Source organism: Eurytemora carolleeae, unplaced genomic scaffold, assembly GCF_000591075.1.
Source record: "Eurytemora carolleeae unplaced genomic scaffold, Eaff_2.0 scaffold1221, whole genome shotgun sequence".
Taxonomy (NCBI): domain Eukaryota; kingdom Metazoa; phylum Arthropoda; class Copepoda; order Calanoida; family Temoridae; genus Eurytemora; species Eurytemora carolleeae.
Genome location: NW_019397211.1, coordinates 4,195 through 24,297, shown reverse-complemented (window position 1 = coordinate 24,297; position 20,103 = coordinate 4,195). Strand labels below are relative to the sequence as shown.

The 20,103-nt window shown below is 32.7% G+C and overlaps 2 protein-coding genes across 2 annotated transcripts; both read right to left on the bottom strand.

Moving 5' to 3' along the window:
* Positions 1–5,638: 5,638 nt before the first annotated feature.
* LOC111712763 (alpha-2-antiplasmin) lies at positions 5,639–11,495 on the bottom strand. Its single transcript, XM_023487483.1, has 7 exons — positions 11,419–11,495; positions 10,448–10,548; positions 9,287–9,373; positions 9,004–9,065; positions 8,148–8,802; positions 7,745–7,818; positions 5,639–5,976 (listed from the first exon to the last, which is right to left on the bottom strand). The coding sequence occupies exons 3-7, from the start codon at positions 9,362–9,364 to the stop codon at positions 5,883–5,885; spliced, it is 963 nt and encodes a 320-aa protein (XP_023343251.1). The 5' UTR covers positions 9,365–9,373; positions 10,448–10,548; positions 11,419–11,495; the 3' UTR covers positions 5,639–5,882.
* LOC111712764 (serine protease inhibitor 3/4) lies at positions 11,061–16,892 on the bottom strand. Its single transcript, XM_023487484.1, has 6 exons — positions 16,744–16,892; positions 15,331–15,444; positions 14,574–14,647; positions 13,891–13,961; positions 12,005–12,065; positions 11,061–11,150 (listed from the first exon to the last, which is right to left on the bottom strand). Exons 1-6 carry the CDS (start codon positions 16,859–16,861, stop codon positions 11,100–11,102), a joined length of 489 nt encoding a protein of 162 aa, XP_023343252.1. The 5' UTR covers positions 16,862–16,892; the 3' UTR covers positions 11,061–11,099.
* Positions 16,893–20,103: the final 3,211 nt, after the last annotated feature.

Sequence of the window (20,103 nt, the reverse complement as noted above, 5' to 3'; positions counted from 1 at the left end):
TAAGATTTTGTAAAATTTTTCTCCTATTTGGAATTTCTACCAAATTTGGTGGTAAAAACTATCATATAGGTCAAATAAAACAGAGACGGTATTCTAAATTATATTAATTAACATATTATAGAATAGTATGTTGTTTACTCTAAATACATGTAATACTAGTCGATGTTATTTAATTACTAAATATTATGAAAACTTTAGTCATAATTAAATAAACTGAATCTACCTGACTGCTGAGATCTCTTCCAAACAAATTTATTTTCTCCGCTTTCTTTAAATTCTGAAACAAGTGTCAAATCAATTACATTTATTACCTTTATCAAAGAAAAAATGTTAAAATATATCCTTGGACTCATTGAATCGAAAATTGTACGTAGATATCAAAAATGGTCTAAATCTTAAATGTTTTTTTTAAAAATCTAAATTGTTCTACTTAAGCTTAAATTGAAAAGTACAAGTGTATTTAGAAATCTGACTTACCTTTTTTAAATATTCCATCCACGGCTCAGTGAGTTTTTTTGCGATAAACAAAATACTCGAGTTTAAAGTTGATGCATTGATTATCCTTTCACTGTGACAAAAATAACATTTACAAAATTTAAAATGATACAATNGGGGGGGGGGGGGGGTCCAAAAATCGTATACTAGGAAATTACCAAAAATCGTATACTAGGACGGACCCTGATATAAGGGTAAGGGTTTATATAACTTTCACTTAAACGTTATATTTCATTCACTACAATTCCTGTACAAAAATATAGTTCTTTCGAGTTTAATTGATTTGAGCGCCCGGGTACTTTCGTCGCCAACTTCTGGACACCCAGCTGGTTCAATTGAGCCGTAATAAAATTAGGTTCCGAAAATCCGTTAAATGAGAGGTTTTCCCGAATTTTAGGTTTAATAATTTTCCAAAAGAATTTCTCTCCCGCAATTCTTGAGAAAATAATTAACCGCGGCAACTTTGCTTAAGTTTTTGAAAGCAAGGACGACTTTTAATTTTTCTGCGACAAGTCCCACTGGTGGATGGGTGCTTTCGGTGACGTTCGATAGGACTAATAGGACTAATGTGGATAGTGTATTTTTCGGTGGATCCGCGTTGATCTACTGCCATTTAAACTATTGATCATTTAAACTATAAATCGTTTTAACTATAATATTGTTCATTATAACTACTGATATCGAAGTCATTTCGTATGTAGTTAAAACGCACATTATTTACTCGAGCTTACATTATATAATTGAATGAAGTTTAAAATTTTTATATTTTATGAAAAGATATAGGTCAAACAATCATCACAAAATGATTATTTCATATATGCATATGTACATGGACATAAAAATGACCAAACACATAGTTCAAATAAAGCATTTAATAAAATTGAGAAAAAAAGTAATTCAAATGAGCTAAACAATTTTAAGTTCAAATTTTAACCAAGAAAAAAAGTTCAAAGGAGCAAAAAAATAATTCAAGGGAACCAAAACATAGTTCAAATGAGCGAATAGTTCAATCAAATGAAAAAAAAGATAGTTCAAATGAGAAAAAAAGAGTTCAAAGAGCAAAAAAATAATTCTACTGAGCAAAAAATAGTTCACATGAGCAAAAAGATATTTTAAATAAAATCTTAAATTAAATAAAATGATCAGTTCAACCTTGACAATTTTGAAATTGGTCGTTTGAACGATCATTGCACTGTACGTGGTGTACGTGTATATGACCAATAGTTCAAACGATAATAATATTCTGTGTGCACTTAAATATTTTTTTGCTCATTTAAACCATCAAAAAAAATAGTTCAAATTGAGCCGAAAAATATATAGTTAAAATGATCCAAAAACATAGTTCAAATAGTTCAATTATGACCCAAAAAATAGTTCCATATGAGCCAAATATAAATAGCTCAAATTGATCCACAAAGCATAGTACAAATGAGCAAAACAGATAGTTCAAATGAGCAAAAATATATGTTTATATGAGTAAAAAAATAGTTCAAATGAGCCAATAAATAGTTGACCAATAATATTTGATATTATTGGTCATTTTGCCAAAGTGCCTGGCTCCCTTGCCTGTCCTAGCCGCAGCAATCTGCCCCCAGCCTTTCATATACATAGCTGCAGCGCTCGGCGCAGAAAGTGTCCTAACCTATAAACCCTGAAATAATACATAATAAATATTGTTTTGTTAAAAATAGTTGAAATTAGGCCAAGTACAAAAATGAAGGGTGGGGGGAGGGGGTCCAAAAAAATAGTTCAAAAGAACAAAAATATTTAGTTCAAATGAGCTGAAAAAAGTTGCTCATTTGAACTATCTTTTTGATTCATTTGAAATTTTGTTTTTGCTCATTTGAACTATTTTTTGCTCATTTAAACTATTTTTTTGTCCATTTGAACTTTTTTTTTGCTCGTTTGATCAATTCTTTTTGATTTGCGATTTTGAAGAGTCACAGAAGTTCGTGGTAAGATTTTTACTCCACTGGAGACCACCGGAGGGAATTCTTTTTCATTGGAGGGGTTTGAAAAAATTCTTTTTACAATTCAAAATTTTACGCAGGGTGATTTACATTCCACTGGAGGGATTCATATGTCCTTCCTGGGGGGTTATAATTCCACTGGAGGGATTTAGGTATCCTTCCCAGGGGTTTATAATTGCACTGGAGGGATTCAGATATCTTTCCTAGGGGTTTATAATTCCACTGGAGGGATTCAGTTATCCTTCCAAAGGGTTTATAATTCCACTGGAGGGATTCAGATATCCTTCCAAGGAGTTTGTAATTCCACTGGAGGGATTCAGATATCCTTCCTGGGGGTTTATAATTCCACTGGAGGGATTCAGATGTCCTTTCTGGGGGGTTATAATTCCACTGGAGGGATTCAGTTATCCTTTCTAGGGGTGACTAACTCCACTGGAGGGATTCAGATATCCTTCCAAGGGGTTTGTAATTCCACTGGATGGATTCAGTTATCCTTCCAAGGGTTTTATAATATCACTGGAGGGATTCAGATGTCCTTCCTGGGGGATTATAATTCCACTGGAGGGATTCAGTTATCCTTCCAAGGGGTTTATAATTTACCCTGCGTAAAGTATTAAATTGTAAAAAGCATTTTTTGAAACCCCTCCAGTGAAAATAAAATTCCTCCGGTGGTCTTCAGTAGTATCAAAATCTTACTACGAACTTCTTTGAGTCGATTTTGAACTATTTTTTTTGCTTATTTGGACTATTTTTGGTTAATTTGAACTATTTATTTGCTCATTTAAAAGCTTTGTTTTGTTTAATTTGAACTTAATTGTTTAGCTCATTTGAACTATAAAATGCGTCATTTGAATTATTTTTATGTCCATATGTAAAATATTGTTTGATCATGTCTATTTTGTGATGATTGTTAGACCTAAATGTTTTCATGAAATATAAAAATCTTAAACTGCATATTTTAGTTCAAATGAGTATATAACAGAAAAGGACGTCATTATCAGTAGTTTGAATGAACATTATTCAAACGATCAATAGTTCAAACGGCAGTTTATTTCAAATGTGGATCCACCTCCGATTGAAGATAAATGTTTTGAATTTACTGTTCAAATTTTGCCTCCAACTGGGGGAGGGCAAAAAAATTACGCTTCGATCTAAGTACAACCCTCAATATTTATTTCTGTATACGCCCTCGACTATAATAGTCCTTTTGAACAAATATTTCTCAATTTAACTATATGAACTTGCACTCACGAGGAGACAATCCAACCACGTCAAAAAAAATAATTTCCGTCTAGAATTGGCTCATTTCATGTTTAGCTCATATATCTGATCAAATCTTAAATAGAACAAATGAACAATGAAATGTTTATTCGGACTAAAACCCCAATAAGTGGGGAAATCCTTATTAGTTCAAATGCACAAAATTTAAAACAAATGATCAAAAAAATGTTCGTTTGAACTTTGAACTAAAGCTTGAATAATAATTGTTTTGCCATGCATATCCAAGTTAGTACAAACGAACAAATGAACAAAAAATATTTATTCAAACTATATAGAGCTTAAATTTTAATCATTTCCTATTTGTTCCAAATTAGTCCAAATGAACACGTATTTTATGAATGAATAAAAAAATATTCATAATTGAACTTAAACTTAAATTGTGATCATTTGCCAATGTTTCAAACGAACATATTTTAGAACCTATGAACACAAAAATGTTCAATCGAACTAAAGCTTGAATTTTAATCATTTTGACACATAATTTCTAGTTCATTTGAAAAAAAAATTAGAGGACTAGAGGACCTCTCCATCATATATTTACAGCTTATCAAGTTCACTGCTCGGTCAAGTCTATGAGGGCTAGGAGACATCTATAATGTCGAACATTTATTCCCATTAAAGATGGACTTTATGTCCTGGATTAACAGGACAGACATAATTGCAGTCTAAATTCTAAATAATTGCAGTTTATATAGTCTGATTTTTCATTATTTCGTAGGTTTTTGTATCATTAATACATCCATAATTTACACATTAATTTATTAACATATACAGCGAACCAGACACAGCTCAAGGATTGCGTAGACCAAGGAAACAGTAAACCAAGGATAAATTAAACCAAGGATAAATTAAACCAAGGATAAATTAAACCAAGGATAAATTAAACCAAGGATAAATTAAACCAAGAATAAATTAAACCAAGGATAAATTAAACCAAGGATACATTAAACCCAAGGATACAGTTAGGCCAATGAAACAATAAAGCAAGGATACATTGAGCCAAGAATGCAGTAAACCAGGGATACAGAAAACAAATGAAACAGTAAACTAAGGATACAGTAAACTAAGGATACAGTAAACCAAGGATTCAGTAAACAAAGAATACAGTAAACCAAGGATACAGTAAATCGAGGATACAGTAGACCAAGGATACAATAAAGCAAGGATACAGTAGACCAAGGATAAATTGAGCCAGGAATACAGTAAGCCAAGGGTACAGACTACAGTAAACCAAGGATACAGAAAACAAAGGAAACAGTAAACCATGGATACAGAAAACAAAGGAAACAGTAAACCAAGGATACAGAAAACAAAGGAAACAGTAAACCAAGGATACAGTTAACCAAGGATACAGTAAAATAAATATAACTATATGAATTTGCAACACTTATAAAATAAAAATTATAATTAAAATTTTAGGCTTTACTAATCCAATAAATAACTGGTGATCCGTAAATTGCAATTCTACCAATTTGAGATGTGATACTAAGAGTAAGAAGTGCAGTTTTATAAATAATATATTCCATTCATATCCTGATAAATTAGTAAATCTAAAATTCAATTCTATTTAATTTTTCCTTATTCCTAACCTTGATCCTATCCAAGTCCCTGCCTAAAGTAGTCTTGTAACGCAAATAAAGTGCACGTATTTTTTAATGGTTTTCATGGAGTTCATGCATCATTGTTAAACCTGCATTTCATCCAAGTTTAAGATTTCCTGCTGCCTAGAGGAGCTAGAGTGTGGGTTACGATGATCGACAACAAAAGATGTTTTAGTTTATTTGTTTAATATATGATTCCAAATATATGATAAATATTTTATGAATTATAAATGAACATTTAAAAAGAAAGAACAGTGTTGAACTATTTGAAACATGTTTGTAAATATAAAGTCAAAGAAAAAGCTGTATATTCAAAATAAAGAATATGTACATAGGTTTCCTTATTTGTACAAAAGTACTGCCTGTTTTTATAAAGATAAAGTACAAGTCATTCATCTTACAACTGGAAAAATTAAAATATGTAAAATGTACATAACAGCACGTGTTCAGATTATAAGGCACCGTGGTACTGCAGTTCTTTTATGCGTGCGTATTGGATCGTCTTCTGAAGTGTACGGTAGCTCTTTTAGAAAGCTTAACATCTGAGCTGTTTGAAGGCGGAAATCTTATTTGTTATTCCTCTACATTCAACAGAGTGGGCATTCAGTCCTTCTTCATCAGAGCACATTCTAAACAATTTTTTTTTTGCACCGAGACCCAGAAAACACTGGAAAATGGAGACGACTTTTAAACTCAAAGTTTGTCTTTTAATAAGTCCTTAGAATTTAAAACACAGCAGTTGTGCAGTGCTAAAAGACCCATTTTAGCTCTTAATAAGTGATTTAATAAGTTACAAGTAAAACAATTTGCTTTGTAACAACATCAAATACACTTAATTGTTGCTGCAATGTCGTCTTTCTATTCTGGTCCTCACTGTAGGAATTAAAGTAATTTATTAGAAATTAAATCTGCTTATTCCCTCCTGCTGAGATTTATCAGGATAATTGGTTAAACTCCGCCCTCCTCACACCTTGTAAAGGGTTATCAATATTTCAATCTTAACCCTGGATAGCCTGGGGATACAGCAGTCCCCGCCCCGGGGTATATTCGAGTGCCCTGAGGGTATTTAGCTGAGTCTTTGGGGCGCGTGAAGTGTGCCTAAGGGTAGGATTATGGTTCCTGAGCAAGGGCGTGTTCCGACAGAAGTCAAGTTCAAGTTGACAGTTGATCCATCAGTTTTGAATAAGTAGACAAGACAAGGTAGACACTAATCTGGCTTAACCCACAGTGGGGTATTAGGGGGGGGTGTCATTAATATTAAGTTTACACCATAAACCTCTTATTTAAGACGAATAAGGCTTGGGAAGTGTCTTAATTGTCGTGGTAATATTGCGCTGAAGTCCTAAAATTCGACGGAAAACTGGTAATTTACATGAAAACTTTTAAAATGGGTATTTTATAACAAATTTGATACCAAACAAATACTTGTACGCGCTTGCAGCGCCCCCACATTTTTTATTAATGGTCATTAGAATCTGTTTATATATCAAGATTATTCTAAATCCGTAATTTTATTAAAAAAGCTATAAGCTGGTGACAAAAATCAGCCACCCCCCTCTGACCCCGTAAAATACCCCCCCGTCCCCCCCCCCCCCCCCTCCCCTCCAATTCAAAGCCTTGACAGTGTTGGTATATGCAGTATAGATCATGAAAAGTTAATTAAAACACATTCTTTAAAAACCAGTTTCTAACCCCATTTTTTGAAATGTGACGTTATACCTCATTTTCTTGTACATTTTATGCTGTATTCAAATTTTAAACAGTCTAAAAAAAAAATAAAATTTAATGATTAAGAGCATGAAAACCTTTCAAAAATGTAAGAACGATTAAAAGCAGTTATTTTTGATTGTTTTTAGCCTTCTTTTAAACTGGTTTTCGAATTTGAATTCATCACAAAATATTCTAGAAAATGAGTCAGATGGTCATTTTTTTATTTTGTTTTTGGCCTATTAGAAAAAAAAGGTTCAACTTAGAACCTGCTAAATTTTGACGTAAAGCCTATTCAATATGTTTACTATGGACCTCTGGCGGACGGTTAACAGTAGCTGATTTCCAAAAAAGTACAAAATCGATCACCCTTATAACTGCGGGTGTTCACAGTTAGATACAGGGTCTCCAAATAAACATGCGAGATTATTTCGTAAACATTATTTTGTTTTTCACAGTTAAAACATTTAACACCGAAAACTAACTTGGGATTTCCAAATGTGATCTACCATTTTTTAACCTTCAAAATTGACTGAGATATTAGGAAATTTGTCCAGATTCCAGAAAGCGCATTAATCTTTAAATCTTTTTTTTTGATGCGCTTTATGTCAGTTATCAATTATCGGAAATCAAAGTCGAATTTCATGTCGACTCTCAATTCTCAAGTTTATTGGGACACCCTGTATATACCTTGAGAAAGTTCTGTCCCAGTTTGGCTGTTCTCCGCGTACAGACTCACACCAACCCTCGGAACAGTTATCCCTCTTAAATAAATTGCTTGTAAATTCGACATATTCAATAAGCAATAACAAGTATAAAAGGATTGGGATTGTAATTTCAAGTGACCTTCCTGTCAAAGAGTGGCATGCCTGATTCACAATTGTACTCTTTTACAAGGAAAACCTTTTCTGTTCAATATAATGTGAAAAGTTGTTTTCTGGCATGAAAAGTATTTAATTCTACAAATTATCTCCATTGTCTCTGACACAAATATGCGAAATTTTCACTTTTCAGACACAGGTACTATTGTGAATCAGAAAAAGAGTCCCTTGATTACACATAGGATTTAAATAAATCCAATGCTAAAGCTTACCTTGAATGAGTCCATGAGATCTTTACTGCTCTCACAAACAGATCTGAACTGTCTCAACCAGTCCAAGATCTTCTGCTGCTGCGCCTGGTCACACAGGTTGGAATTCTGTAGAGCGTTTGGAAAACTTTCATAAATCCTCTCACAGTTCTGCCTATTAGAGATCTGAGGCGGGGGGTTTTTGAAGGTCTGAGGTGGGGGAGTTGTGCTTGTTGTGCTTGTAACTACAGGGTTTAGGTTCACTGCATTTTGATTGTCTGGTCCACTGCTAGAGCTAGCTCCGATCCTTAGAGCAACAGACCCAGAGGAAGTAGGATCTTGAAGTTTACCAAGGAAAAGGGGAATATTTTCATTGAAATCATAGACCATGAAGACGAAAGGATGGTCAGCGAAGAATTGACGGTTTCTCTTAGCAGTCCTCAGTCCGATAAGGACAGTTGTGGCAGCAGCAGCCTCAGTTCCCTCCTCGGTAACCTCTATGAAAGCGTCCTGGACAGCGTCAGTGACAGAAAGAGGTTGGTTGCTGATACCAGAGAGGTCGGCCTCCTCGGAGAAAAGATCAGAGACTCCAAGCTTGAGCATCTCTTCCTTGAGGCTGGTTCTGTGACGGATTTTGAACTTTGGAATACTAACAGTGGTGTCCTCGGGATTCAAATCTCTGAACAGTCAGAATTTGATAAAAGATCAAGATTGGGAATGATCAATTTCTTGATTCGATTCCCAAAATGCAAAACCAATTTTTTAAACATTTAAATAAAAAATGTACTTATTTTTACATTGATTAAAGCGTATTCAGAGATATAAAAGATATTTTGACTGAATTTTTCAAATTAAGCAAACAGTCCCTTTAGATTGTTACCTGATGGCGGCGAAGTTTGTATTCTTTATATTATCAAGGATATTTTCAGTAAACACACCAAGCTGCCACAAAATGATTCATTTAACTTTTAATTTTATGATCTTTTTCTCCATTTAAATTAAATTGAATGTTGAAAGCATAAGTAAAAATGCCTTTCGTATTATCATTACACTACACCCCCAGCTAATCAAGGTTTTCAATTAAAAATGACTATTTCAATTATTTTCCCCCTGGTACAGGAGGATATCTAGTTTTGAATGTGTTGAATACTAAATGAATATTCCTTGGGAAGAATGATGAGCAAAGCTTTGCTTTGATCTTGGTACGGGAGCTCAAGCATCTCATAGTCTCCTAGATCCATCACACGAGCCTAACAAAACACAGGTTGAAACTTATGTACTGTTAATCCTTTTAGAATCTATTAATCCTTTTAGAATCTATTAATCCTTTTAGAATCTTTTAATCCTTTTAGAATCTATTAATCCTTTTAGAATCTATTAATCCTTTTAGAATCTATTAATCCTTTTAGAATCTATTAATCCTTTTAGAATCTATTAGTCCATTTAGAAACACATTCAAGTTGCAAAGATACAGGAGTTAGAAAATTAGAGTTTGTGGTAAGAACTTAGATCCTTAGATAACAGAATATTATAGAGATAGTGCCAAGTTTAAGTTGTTGGGAGAATTAGCCGAAAAGCTGTTTTCACATAAAAATGTTTTACAAATTTTTGTTATCACATAAAACATTTTATAAACATTTTTTTCCGCAAAAAAATGTTTCCATATTAAACACCAAATGTTTGCAGCTTTTTATTTCTTTTTAGTCTATTTTGATAGCAATAAAAACCTGAAAAAAGCTCACGAAAATATGCCTTTTTCCACAGTGGTAGGCGATTATATCAATACAATGAAGACGACTTTTTATTTAAGTTTTGATTGTTAACAAGCTTTTTTGGAATTACAAGTTTACAAGTAATCAAAGAGAAGCTTTTTTAATCGACAGCTTCTAATTGTTTCCATGTTTATGTGTATCCAAGCTGTTTGAAAGCTTCATATAAATCTAGATACAAATCAAAAGTCGTCTTCATTTTATTGATAAAATCGCCTACCACCGTATCAAATTTCAAATTTCTGATATGGATTCTCAACAAAACTTAAGGCTTCATGAAGATCAATGTGATAATACGACAAATTCACAAATTTCTAATTTTTTTTAATGTAATTCTGCCATATTTTTACTTGAAGGGTCAATTAATCCCATTAAATTGAAAACTAGGCGTGTTTGTGGACCTACAAATCTAGATTACAAGAATGGGTCTTAATCACTAGCTGATAATTACAATAAAAAAGGAAGCAAGGTAAAATATAATAAAAAAGTTTGAAATATAATGTTTGAACCCCTATTATAGCTTTGGATTAGAATTCAGGGTTTCCTCTTGTTTACCTTGATATTAGTATTAAGAAATGTGGTTTGTATTTCTCCCTGGTTGGAACGAAAAGGAGCATCAAAGTTCTCACCTTCTCCGAAAGCAGTTTTCCACAGAGCTGAACATTTCAAATCATATTGAATATCAAAGACAGGGTGTTCCAAAAAACATGGGAATTGAGAGACGACTCAAAAGTCGTATTTTATTTCTGATATTTAATGCATTGCAAAGAATTAGAAAAATTTTTAAAAATTTTAAAAAAGAGGCTTTAAGTCTACCGAGCTTTTCTTTGAGTGGTCTACCTTTCTTGTATATTAAAAATTGACGAAGATATTATATATTAAAGGGAGTGTTCGCGAAAAATGAAAGGGGGTATAGACTTAATGCGATAAAAAAGCGCAATTGATCGCTACTAATCTTACTTCTATCTGTTGCGTCTATAAGGAGAAAATTGATAAAGACGTCTCATACCGAAGAGCGTCAAACGACAAGGNGATCTGCTCCACCAACTTGAAGCTCTACAACACTTCCATAAAGCGCCATCTAATATCCATCATTAATTCCTTTGTTAATTTCTAAATCAACCAATTTTAACTCCGCTTTAAATGCAATTATTTCAAAACTTTCGTTTTATTAAATAAATGTTAGAAATATCCATTTAGATCTCTTTTATTTTATTAAAGTGACTTTTAAAGTCAAATCAGCTATATAAGTGTTCATCTAAAATATTAAGGGGGATTTCAGTCACGTGAAGGGCTGCGTCTACCTGACAAGATTATTTCCCTGAAAAAAATAATTCCACTCCCTGGTCAAATTCCTGTATACGCCTCTCACTGATTAACTTTACAGTATGACTGAATTTCCATGATAGGCCATTCGTGAAATTAACACAACAAAAAACGTGATGACTATATTTCCAGGGGGGTGGGGTCAGCCCAAGCATGTTAAAAGGCTCCCCCTCTGATAAAATTCCTGATTTCATCATTACCTTTATAGTAGACTGCGTTGACAATGATCAACCTGGTAAGCTGGTCAACCTGGGTTTCTCCAAGTAAATTTAATCCTTTTCATAAATATATATTAAAGTTCTTCAGTTCCAATGTATTTTTATTTATTTTAATGATAATATATTTTACAAAAAGAAAGAGTAAATTAAAAAAATATTGTTTTAAAATTGGTCTAAAAATGTGGTAAGCGATCGCCAATAGCAGTTGTGTCATTTCAGATACTGAATTTATTGATAAAACTCTCTTGGAAACCCAGATTTTCCTGGAAGCTTAGAACTTATACACCAACATTCAAGTGGTTCTACCGAGTTCCCATATCAAAATTGAGGCAAATCGGTCTGAGTAAACAAACAGAGATTTACACTTTATTCATAAATCAGATAAAACAAGGTTCGTATATCAGATAAAACAAGGTTGCAAATTAGTTTTGTTGAAAAACATCATCTTCTGCGTTCAGAGATGTTTGAGAATACATGATTGTTTTGCTTCAAGGGAAATATAGAGTTCAACCTTCATCCTCCCTTATTTTTCATGAACATTCCCGTGAATATTTAAATAAAAATTTACCTTTTCCACGCTCCCCGCTTTATTAGTTGCAAAGTCCAATTCCAGAATTTCAGAACCAAATCTAAAAAATTAATTGTATAATTAAGTTTTTCTTTAATAAATTTACAAAAGTATTATTCATGATAATGTTCCTTTGCCATAAAAAATAGGCAAAATAATCGAAACCGGCCACTTTACACAGATCATAAAAATTATTTCTTTCATAAAAAAGATAAAGTAACTTTTCATATTACTCCTTTCTTTTTCATTTTGTATTAAAATCCAAACCAAGGAAACTATAGACAAAGACTTGTGGGTGCTTCACAACCGGCCCTCTCAATTGTAATTATTTTGGCTTATCATTGTTGTTTTTATCTAATCTGAAACTAAAAACCAAACATCAAACAAAGAAGATTAAATTGAGCTGAAAACTTTAGAATGAGATATTCCTAATCTCGATTACTTAATTTGAGTATCCAATGAACACACTTTTGATTTTCTTCTTAAACCGTTCTTTCTTGGATATAGAAGAAAAAAATCAAAAACCGGTTTTTAAAATTAGAGAATTCCTCCCGTTTCTGTATATAATCTTAAATGGCACGCAAAATTTCAAATTTTGTTTATAAAGAAGACACTTCGAAAAATGCTTCTGCGCAGAACTTAATCTGGTAAATTTGGGCGGCTTAAGTCTTCCTCCCAATGTACATCCTTGAAATCATCTCTGGATTGTTCAGCAGATTGACCCATCCAACATCTCAGAACAAAACCCTTCAGCTTATAACTTAAAATTTCCCTTTTATATTTAACATTATAACTTAGTTTTACAGGATCTTATATTTTGATTTTGGTTTCAACAGTAACTCTGACATTAATACCTAAAATGGCCATCCTAGAGTTTGTTATCGGCTTCATATACACGACTCTGATTAGTTGAATTTTATACACTTTTTAGTATACAAGTACGAGATTAGGTTAGTTTCGATATAAAGAAAAAGAGACGATCAAGCAACAAATATATAGACCAGGAACGCCCAACTCAGATATACACAAATTGTGTACTGTACACTGTGGGAGGAATGTAAACAAATCCAGTGCCCCCACAGCAGTTAAAGAGAAAGGATTAAACACTGATAAACAGAGTGATGTTACAGTCAAAAACAAAAGAAACTAGTTAATATATTAAGTTAGTGCGGATANGCTTTTATTAAAACATCCGAATTTTACCATATAAAGTTTCACAATTTGAATATAATCTTGGATATTATCATTTCCCTCTCCTGTCTTTAAAGCATATACTCTCAAGTAACAAATAGTCTTTCGTTTTATAATCAGTATTCGTGTCTACGATAGCAATATACTTTATTTCAATCCCCCCCCCTCTCATAATTGATGTTTTGCCCCTGAATTCTTTGTTTTGATCGCCTCCCACTGCAGTACACACGTTTGACGCATCAGATATGGCGGTTCCTGGTCTATATATTTCTTGCGATCAAGCATTAATCTCCATCTATCCACCATTCTAAAGTTTTCAGCTCTGTTTGATACAAAATTATTTCCCGCCAAATTGACAAATTTTAGTAACATCTAAAATTAAAAAATTCAGAGCGTAAAATAATGTTTCAACCTCTGCAACAAGGTTGTATAATAAGCCGGGTTAATCTTGACGCGCTCCAATGTACGGAAAATGTCGTTTCCTAAGATAAATAGATACAAACCTCAAATGACGCCATTGAGAAGACGACATTTTCAGTATATTGGAGCTCATCGAGAGTATCCAACCTTATTATACAACCTTACTCTGCACATTCTGTTGCCTACATTAAGTGATGAGACAAAGTTCTGATTAAACCTTTGAATTTGAACAGGATTTCAGATAATATTATTTCAATTAATTTTCAATTTCGTACCTTGATTGAATTTGCTGGGAATATTCTGGCTTAGGCTTGAATCCTGCAGCTATGGCCATTAGGTTTCCGACCTAGAAAACAGGCAACTTTAGTTTACACATTATGGAAAGGTTGAATTTGTCCAAAAGTATTGGTACGACGTTCTGGTCTCATAGCTCCTCTAGTTTTGAATTTACGCCCAAGCAAATTTATTTTCTTTTATATTGGGAATTCAAAACTATTCTATTCAAAATAAATATAATTACCAATAAAATAAAACTGAACTAAAAACAAAAACAAAAACGTGCTAAAACAAAAATTGTGCTAAACCAAAAAACGTGCTTACACAAAAACGTGCTAAAAACACAAAAAGTGCAAAAACAAAAACGTGCAAAAAAACGTGCTAAAACACTAAACCAAAAAACGTGCTTACACAAAAACGTGCTAAAAACACAAAAAGTGCAAAAACAAAAACGTGCAAAAAAAACGTGCTAAAACAAAAAACGTGCTAAAACAAAAAACGTGCAAAAACAAAAAAGTACTAAAAAAACGTACTAAAACAAAAAACGTGCTAATATAAAAAACGCGCTGAAACGAAAAACGTGCTAAAACAAAAATGTGCTAAAACACAAATGTGCTTAACCAAATATTACTTATACAGAATGAAGTCTGAAATAATACAAAAACCATAATCAATATTTTACCTTTAAAGTAGACTGCCCCTGCTTGAGAGAAGATTGTAATCTTTGATAATTAATCGTTTCTTCTGAACTAATTCCTGAATAATCAAAAATATATTTTCGTATACCTTACGTTTAATCCTATTCAATCCTTCATCCTATTCTATCCTTCTCAGCCTACTCAATCCTTTTCATCCTATTCTATCCTTCTCATTCTGCTCAATCCTTCTCATCCTACTCGATCCTTCTCAGCTTACTCAATCCTTCTCATCCTATTCAATCCTTCCCATCCTACTCAATCCTTCTCATCCTACTTAATCCTTCTCATCCTACTCAATCCTTCTCATTCTATTCAATCCTCCTCATCCAGCTCAATCCTTCTCATCCTACTCAATCCTTCTCTTTCTATCCAATCCTTCTCATCCTACTCAATCCTTCTCAATCCTTCTCATGCTATTCAATCCTTCTCATCCTTCTCAATCCTTCTGATCCTACTCAATTCTTCTCATCCTGCTCGATCCTTCTCATCCTACTCAATACTTATCATCCTACTCAATCCTTCTCATCCTACTAAATCCTTCTCATCCTATTCAATCCTTCTCAATCCTTCTTATCCTACTCAATCCTTCTCATCCTACTCAATCCTTCTCATCCTTCTCAATCTTTCTCATCCTGCTTAATCCTTCTCACCCTTATACTATATCAATCATACTCATCGTGAAAACTCAAAACTACTTATTTCTCCTCTTCCTTCTAACTCTGGTCCAGTCTATAAGTATACCTAGAGCATTCTCTAGCTGTGTCCTTGTACTATCTGAGCTCCCCAGGAGAACCTGGCTGAAGGCGGAGTGTGCAGAAAATGGACTCCAGACAAAATTCTTCTTTGAGCCCTTTTCTAAAAATAGGAGTTGAATCATTTCAAGTAATTTACAGAGCGTCCCATATCATATTAGATTATCTCCAAGTTTTAACGCCAAAATAAACCCATAATACTTGAAAAGCCTAGCATTTTCCGCAAGAAAATCTTTTGTTAGCCTTATTCAATTTTTCAAATGATTCATTCTTTTAAAATTATCTGATTAGTCTTGAAGACCGATTAACGATCTAATATGATGTGGGACACCCTGTAGTAGAAGTATGAAAAGTCAGAAGACGACTTGTACGTTTTAATCTTTTGATTTAACCCTTGCTAAAATGTATATCATAATGATTCTACAGGGTGTCCAATAATCATGGGAATTTGATATCGTCTTTTTAAATAATTCTTTGATTTAGTATAGTGAAACCTACAGAGAAAGCTGTAAACTGTAAGAGTTTCGTCTGCTATGTTCACTTAATGTTTGTTTATGTTTTGACTGCATAAGGGTGTACTTAGTAAAACAAGAAAATTGCAGTATACAATAGAGTAAACTTGTCCGCCTTCACTGTTTATCTTGCGGAGACATTATAGACACATATTTACAGTCTTTTACCCTTTTCATAAAATAACCTCTAGCAGACATAATAATATTATGGCTTTTGAAATTAGGTATTACAATACTAATTCATAACAAAGACGATCTCGAATTCGTCATTAAATTCCCATGTTTATTGGGACACCCTGTAATATATTGAAAAAAGAATTATTTTTGAGGTTGGGGGAAGGTGATCGCTCATTAAAATTTAAAACCACTGCAAAAATATCATAAATTTAAGTTTTGCTTTTTGAAGACTTCTAAACTTTAAGAATGAATCTCATAACAAAATTGCACTTTTATATTTAATCCAGATTTTCTTCCATAAAGTTTTTTAGTTTTCTAATATTAATGCTTGTTTGATGCATAAAATTTTACTTAAGTCATAGTTAAACATGCAAAGGGTTAAGGGGGGGGGTATAAAGGAGGAACGTCCCCCTCCCTGGAAAAATTGGGGGCACAGCAGGCACCTTTTAACCCTTTAATTTTGATTTTCGACAAAATAGATAAACATTTCCCTTTGGCGCCATTTAATCACTCAAAATCAATATTTCTTTTATATAAATATAAAAATCCAAATTTTGGCATTTTCCGATCCCTTCTCCCTTCTCCAGTTTTTCATGGTTTTGACATAAAAATATCCAAATTCCCAGTTTCAAATTCCAAGTTTAACCAGATAATTTCGAACGCAATTTGTTCCGGTAGGGGTAGGGGGTAAAACTTATAAATGAAAGGGTTACCTAAATTAGCGGATAAAGCTAAGGATAGCTTTGCTACCCCCTGGGAGAGAGACTGTGAGCTTGAAGACGGAATCAAACCCAAACCAGATATTATTAATAGCAACAACATTTTAATCATGTATTTTATCTGGAAAATTCATAAATTTAAAAAACCCGGAGTTTTTACATTCGTTTAAAGATTTCCATGATCTCGGATTCATCGCGAACCCCTTTAAAACTGATAAGTAATCGCTTTAAAACTGATAAATAATCGCTTTAAAACTGATAAGTAATCGCTTTAAAACTGATAAATAATCGCTTTCCAATTGCTAAATTAACTTCATTGTTTCTGCAGCATGAATCAGCAAGTCCCTTTTAAAAAGAAACCATAAATTTAAAATCATCAATTTTCAGCTTGGAATCAAACTTTAACTATATCTACTTTATCCGGCCAAGGTTTGTAGGGTGCCGTTGTGAATCGGACATAAACGGTCTCTTTAATGGAGGAATGTCACTCAAAATCACATCCACAGCCCTTAAAATACTTCAAAGTGCAAGAATAAATTCTCAAACAATTAATAAATATATCTTTATTGAGACATATTAAATAAAATAGTAGAAAAGTTTTTACCGAAATTACAACATGTACAGGATGTACAGCAGTCTGCAACAGAAGATGTATTGTTTAACCTTATTGACAGAGTACAAATATAGGGTGTCCCAATAAACATGAGGAAAATCCGCGAATCTTTTTTTCTCTCAAAATCAAAAGTTCAGAAAAGCAAAAATGTGTATTCATATTATTTCTCTCTAAATCTAAAATATTATTAAGATTGAATCACAGAATCACAGAAAATTGATAAAATTGTAATAAGAAAATTCGCAATTTTCATTTCTGGTCTAATTTTTACGGAAAAGTTATTTAAATTCTCTAGTTCCTTTCTTTTTATTATATTCTAAAGTATTAAATATACGCTGTTCAGTTGAAACCTTAAGAACTGCATAGAAAAAAAAATTTTCCGTAAAAATTATACCAGAACTGAAAATTGCGAATTTTCTTATTACAATTTTGCCAATTTTCTGAAATTCTGTGATTCAATCTTTTAAAAATTTTAGATTTCGATAGAAACAATTTATTTACACATTTTTGCTTTTCTAAACTTTTGATTTTGAGAGAAAAAAAGTTCGCGGATTTTTTTTTGGGGCCTTTGAGTTCCCAAAAAAAATTACAAACTTTCAAAAAATATTTAAAAAATGCCCTGCAGGAGAGTTGTACAAAAAAGGTACACTTTTGAACCAGGCGCGGCAAATCACATTTTTTTTTGACTCACCCTTTATAAAACGTTTCCATGATGTATGATTACTGAGTTTGAGCGCAAAGTCGACGTTCAAAATCATCAATTTGAGTTGAGAACTGATTAAAAAAAATTATTAAATAAAGACAATGCTAGAATTAATTATTTCGTTTTCATCATCATGTTTAATTTCTCATTCTTCACGAATTTATTCGCAGATATCTACAAATTTTTCAAATGTCGCCTTTTCATTTAAATTTAAGAAAATCTACAGAAAATATTTGTGAAGAATGAGAGATTACATAAACTAATAACTGAATAAGATTACTTTTTTTTTGATGATAAGAGTTAATTTTCATTTTTTCAACCTGTTACTAAACGTATAATTAGTTAACTGTAGAATTTTTGTTACATTTTTGTAACAAATTGATGAGTTTTAATGTCTCAAATGATTCATAACATTTTTTTCACAATACTACATTCTTAGTTTAACTACCATACTTTGCCGGTCACTCCCTTTAATACTTCTTATTCTACTCAATCCTTCTCATCCTTCTCAGTATAATTTTAAGTCCCTGATCAACTTATAACCAGCTAGATCAAGCTGTACAGTTCAGTTACAGACCAAGGATGTAATGCAAGGAAAGTTATTTCAGAAGTGTACGCATCTTTTGTACTGCAGTGTACTGTCTCTGGGCGGTAAAGTAAACACAAGACGGATGTCGAACAGTCGAAGCCTGACATGGGATCCATCTTTCACATAAAAAAATCAATAAAATAATCTGGTCATAGGAAACTATTATGTGAATTATCAAAATTTTCAAAAGTCAATGCTTTTATCCTCCTCGGACACCAACTGATGCATCTATTGTTGTTTACAAATTCCGCCCAGAGAGAACTGGTTTTAATATGTACGCAGAGTATACGCGCCAGCAATTAACTTTCCCTGCATTACAACCTTGTTACAGACTATGCGAGACAACCGGAACGGTACGCCAAATGAATGATATTCATGTGCTTCATTCCCATGTTTATTAAGCATTTGTGTATTTTTTTATGCCTTTTTCTATCGTATTCATTAACTAAACAAAAAAGTGATCATGTTTTCTGAATCACTCTGTATATCGTGTTTTGTTCCTTATTCAAAGGTTGATTTAAAACTGGTGGATAAATTGCATTCAAAATTTATTCAGTATTACGCATTTATTGCTGTTCAATATTAAAAATAGGGGGAAGGGGGGCGGGTAATCCAGTGGGGGGGGGTACTGATAACGGAGTTGAACTATAAAGTGGTTGTTGTACTTGGCAACGGACGATTGAATTTGTTTAAAACTAAGTTGAATAAAACTTGATAATCCAAAATCTTTTTATAAAATAATTACAAAATTTTATCTCTGTTAATCTCATAGTTATTATTATTATCTGAAATATTATTCACTTTATCCCTCACAAACGTCAAAAGTCAGACCACGTAAACCTGAATTGTAAAGCTGTAAGTACCAAGAGGCCATTTGATATATCTTACATTTTACGTTGCTGTTTTAAAATAAGAATGACAAAATATTGTATCATAAGAAAATGCACAAACAATTCTTCTTGTAAAAATGTGACTTTTTCAAATTTTCAAAACACTCCACCGTACATCCCTTGAGTTATATTTTCTAAATTACATGAAATCCCCCCCTAGATATACAATCACTCTATATACAAGTGTACAGTGTTAGATACGTCAACATATTGTGATGTACACAACCAACCACCCTAATAATTAATTAATAGAGTGGTCGGTTGTGTACATCTAAGCTCTTCGTTTCCTTTCTCTATGGCTTCAATTCTCTTGTCAATTGGAAATGCTTTTTAAGATCTCACCAAATAGATTCAGTACAATAGATGGGAACGTAGAATGTGAACACTCTCAGTATACAGCTGTATTCTTACGTCACAAGTGTTAACTAAGTTTTTGTGTCATAAGTTATGAATAATAGTGATAATTTTAGATATAAGTACTTATCTTACAGTGAAATATGTGCAATTTTAGATATAAGTACTTATCTTACAGTGAAATATGTGCAATTTTAAATGTTCT

Coding starts and splice junctions, on each gene's coding strand:
- LOC111712764 (XM_023487484.1), bottom strand. CDS start 16,861: ATGATTAAAATGTTGTTGCTATTAATAATATCTGGTTTGGGTTTGATT. Junction 15,445..16,743: donor AGCTTTATCCGCTAATTTAG/GTAACCCTTTCA, acceptor TCCTATTTTTAG/AAAAGGGCTCAAAGAAGAAT. Junction 13,962..14,573: donor AGGGGCAGTCTACTTTAAAG/GTAAAATATTGA, acceptor CCTGTTTTCTAG/GTCGGAAACCTAATGGCCAT.
- LOC111712763 (XM_023487483.1), bottom strand. CDS start 9,364: ATGGATCTAGGAGACTATGAGATGCTTGAGCTCCCGTACCAAGATCAA. Junction 8,803..9,003: donor ACAAACTTCGCCGCCATCAG/GTAACAATCTAA, acceptor CTGACTGTTCAG/AGATTTGAATCCCGAGGACA. Junction 7,819..8,147: donor ATCTCATGGACTCATTCAAG/GTAAGCTTTAGC, acceptor AATTTATTTAAG/AGGGATAACTGTTCCGAGGG.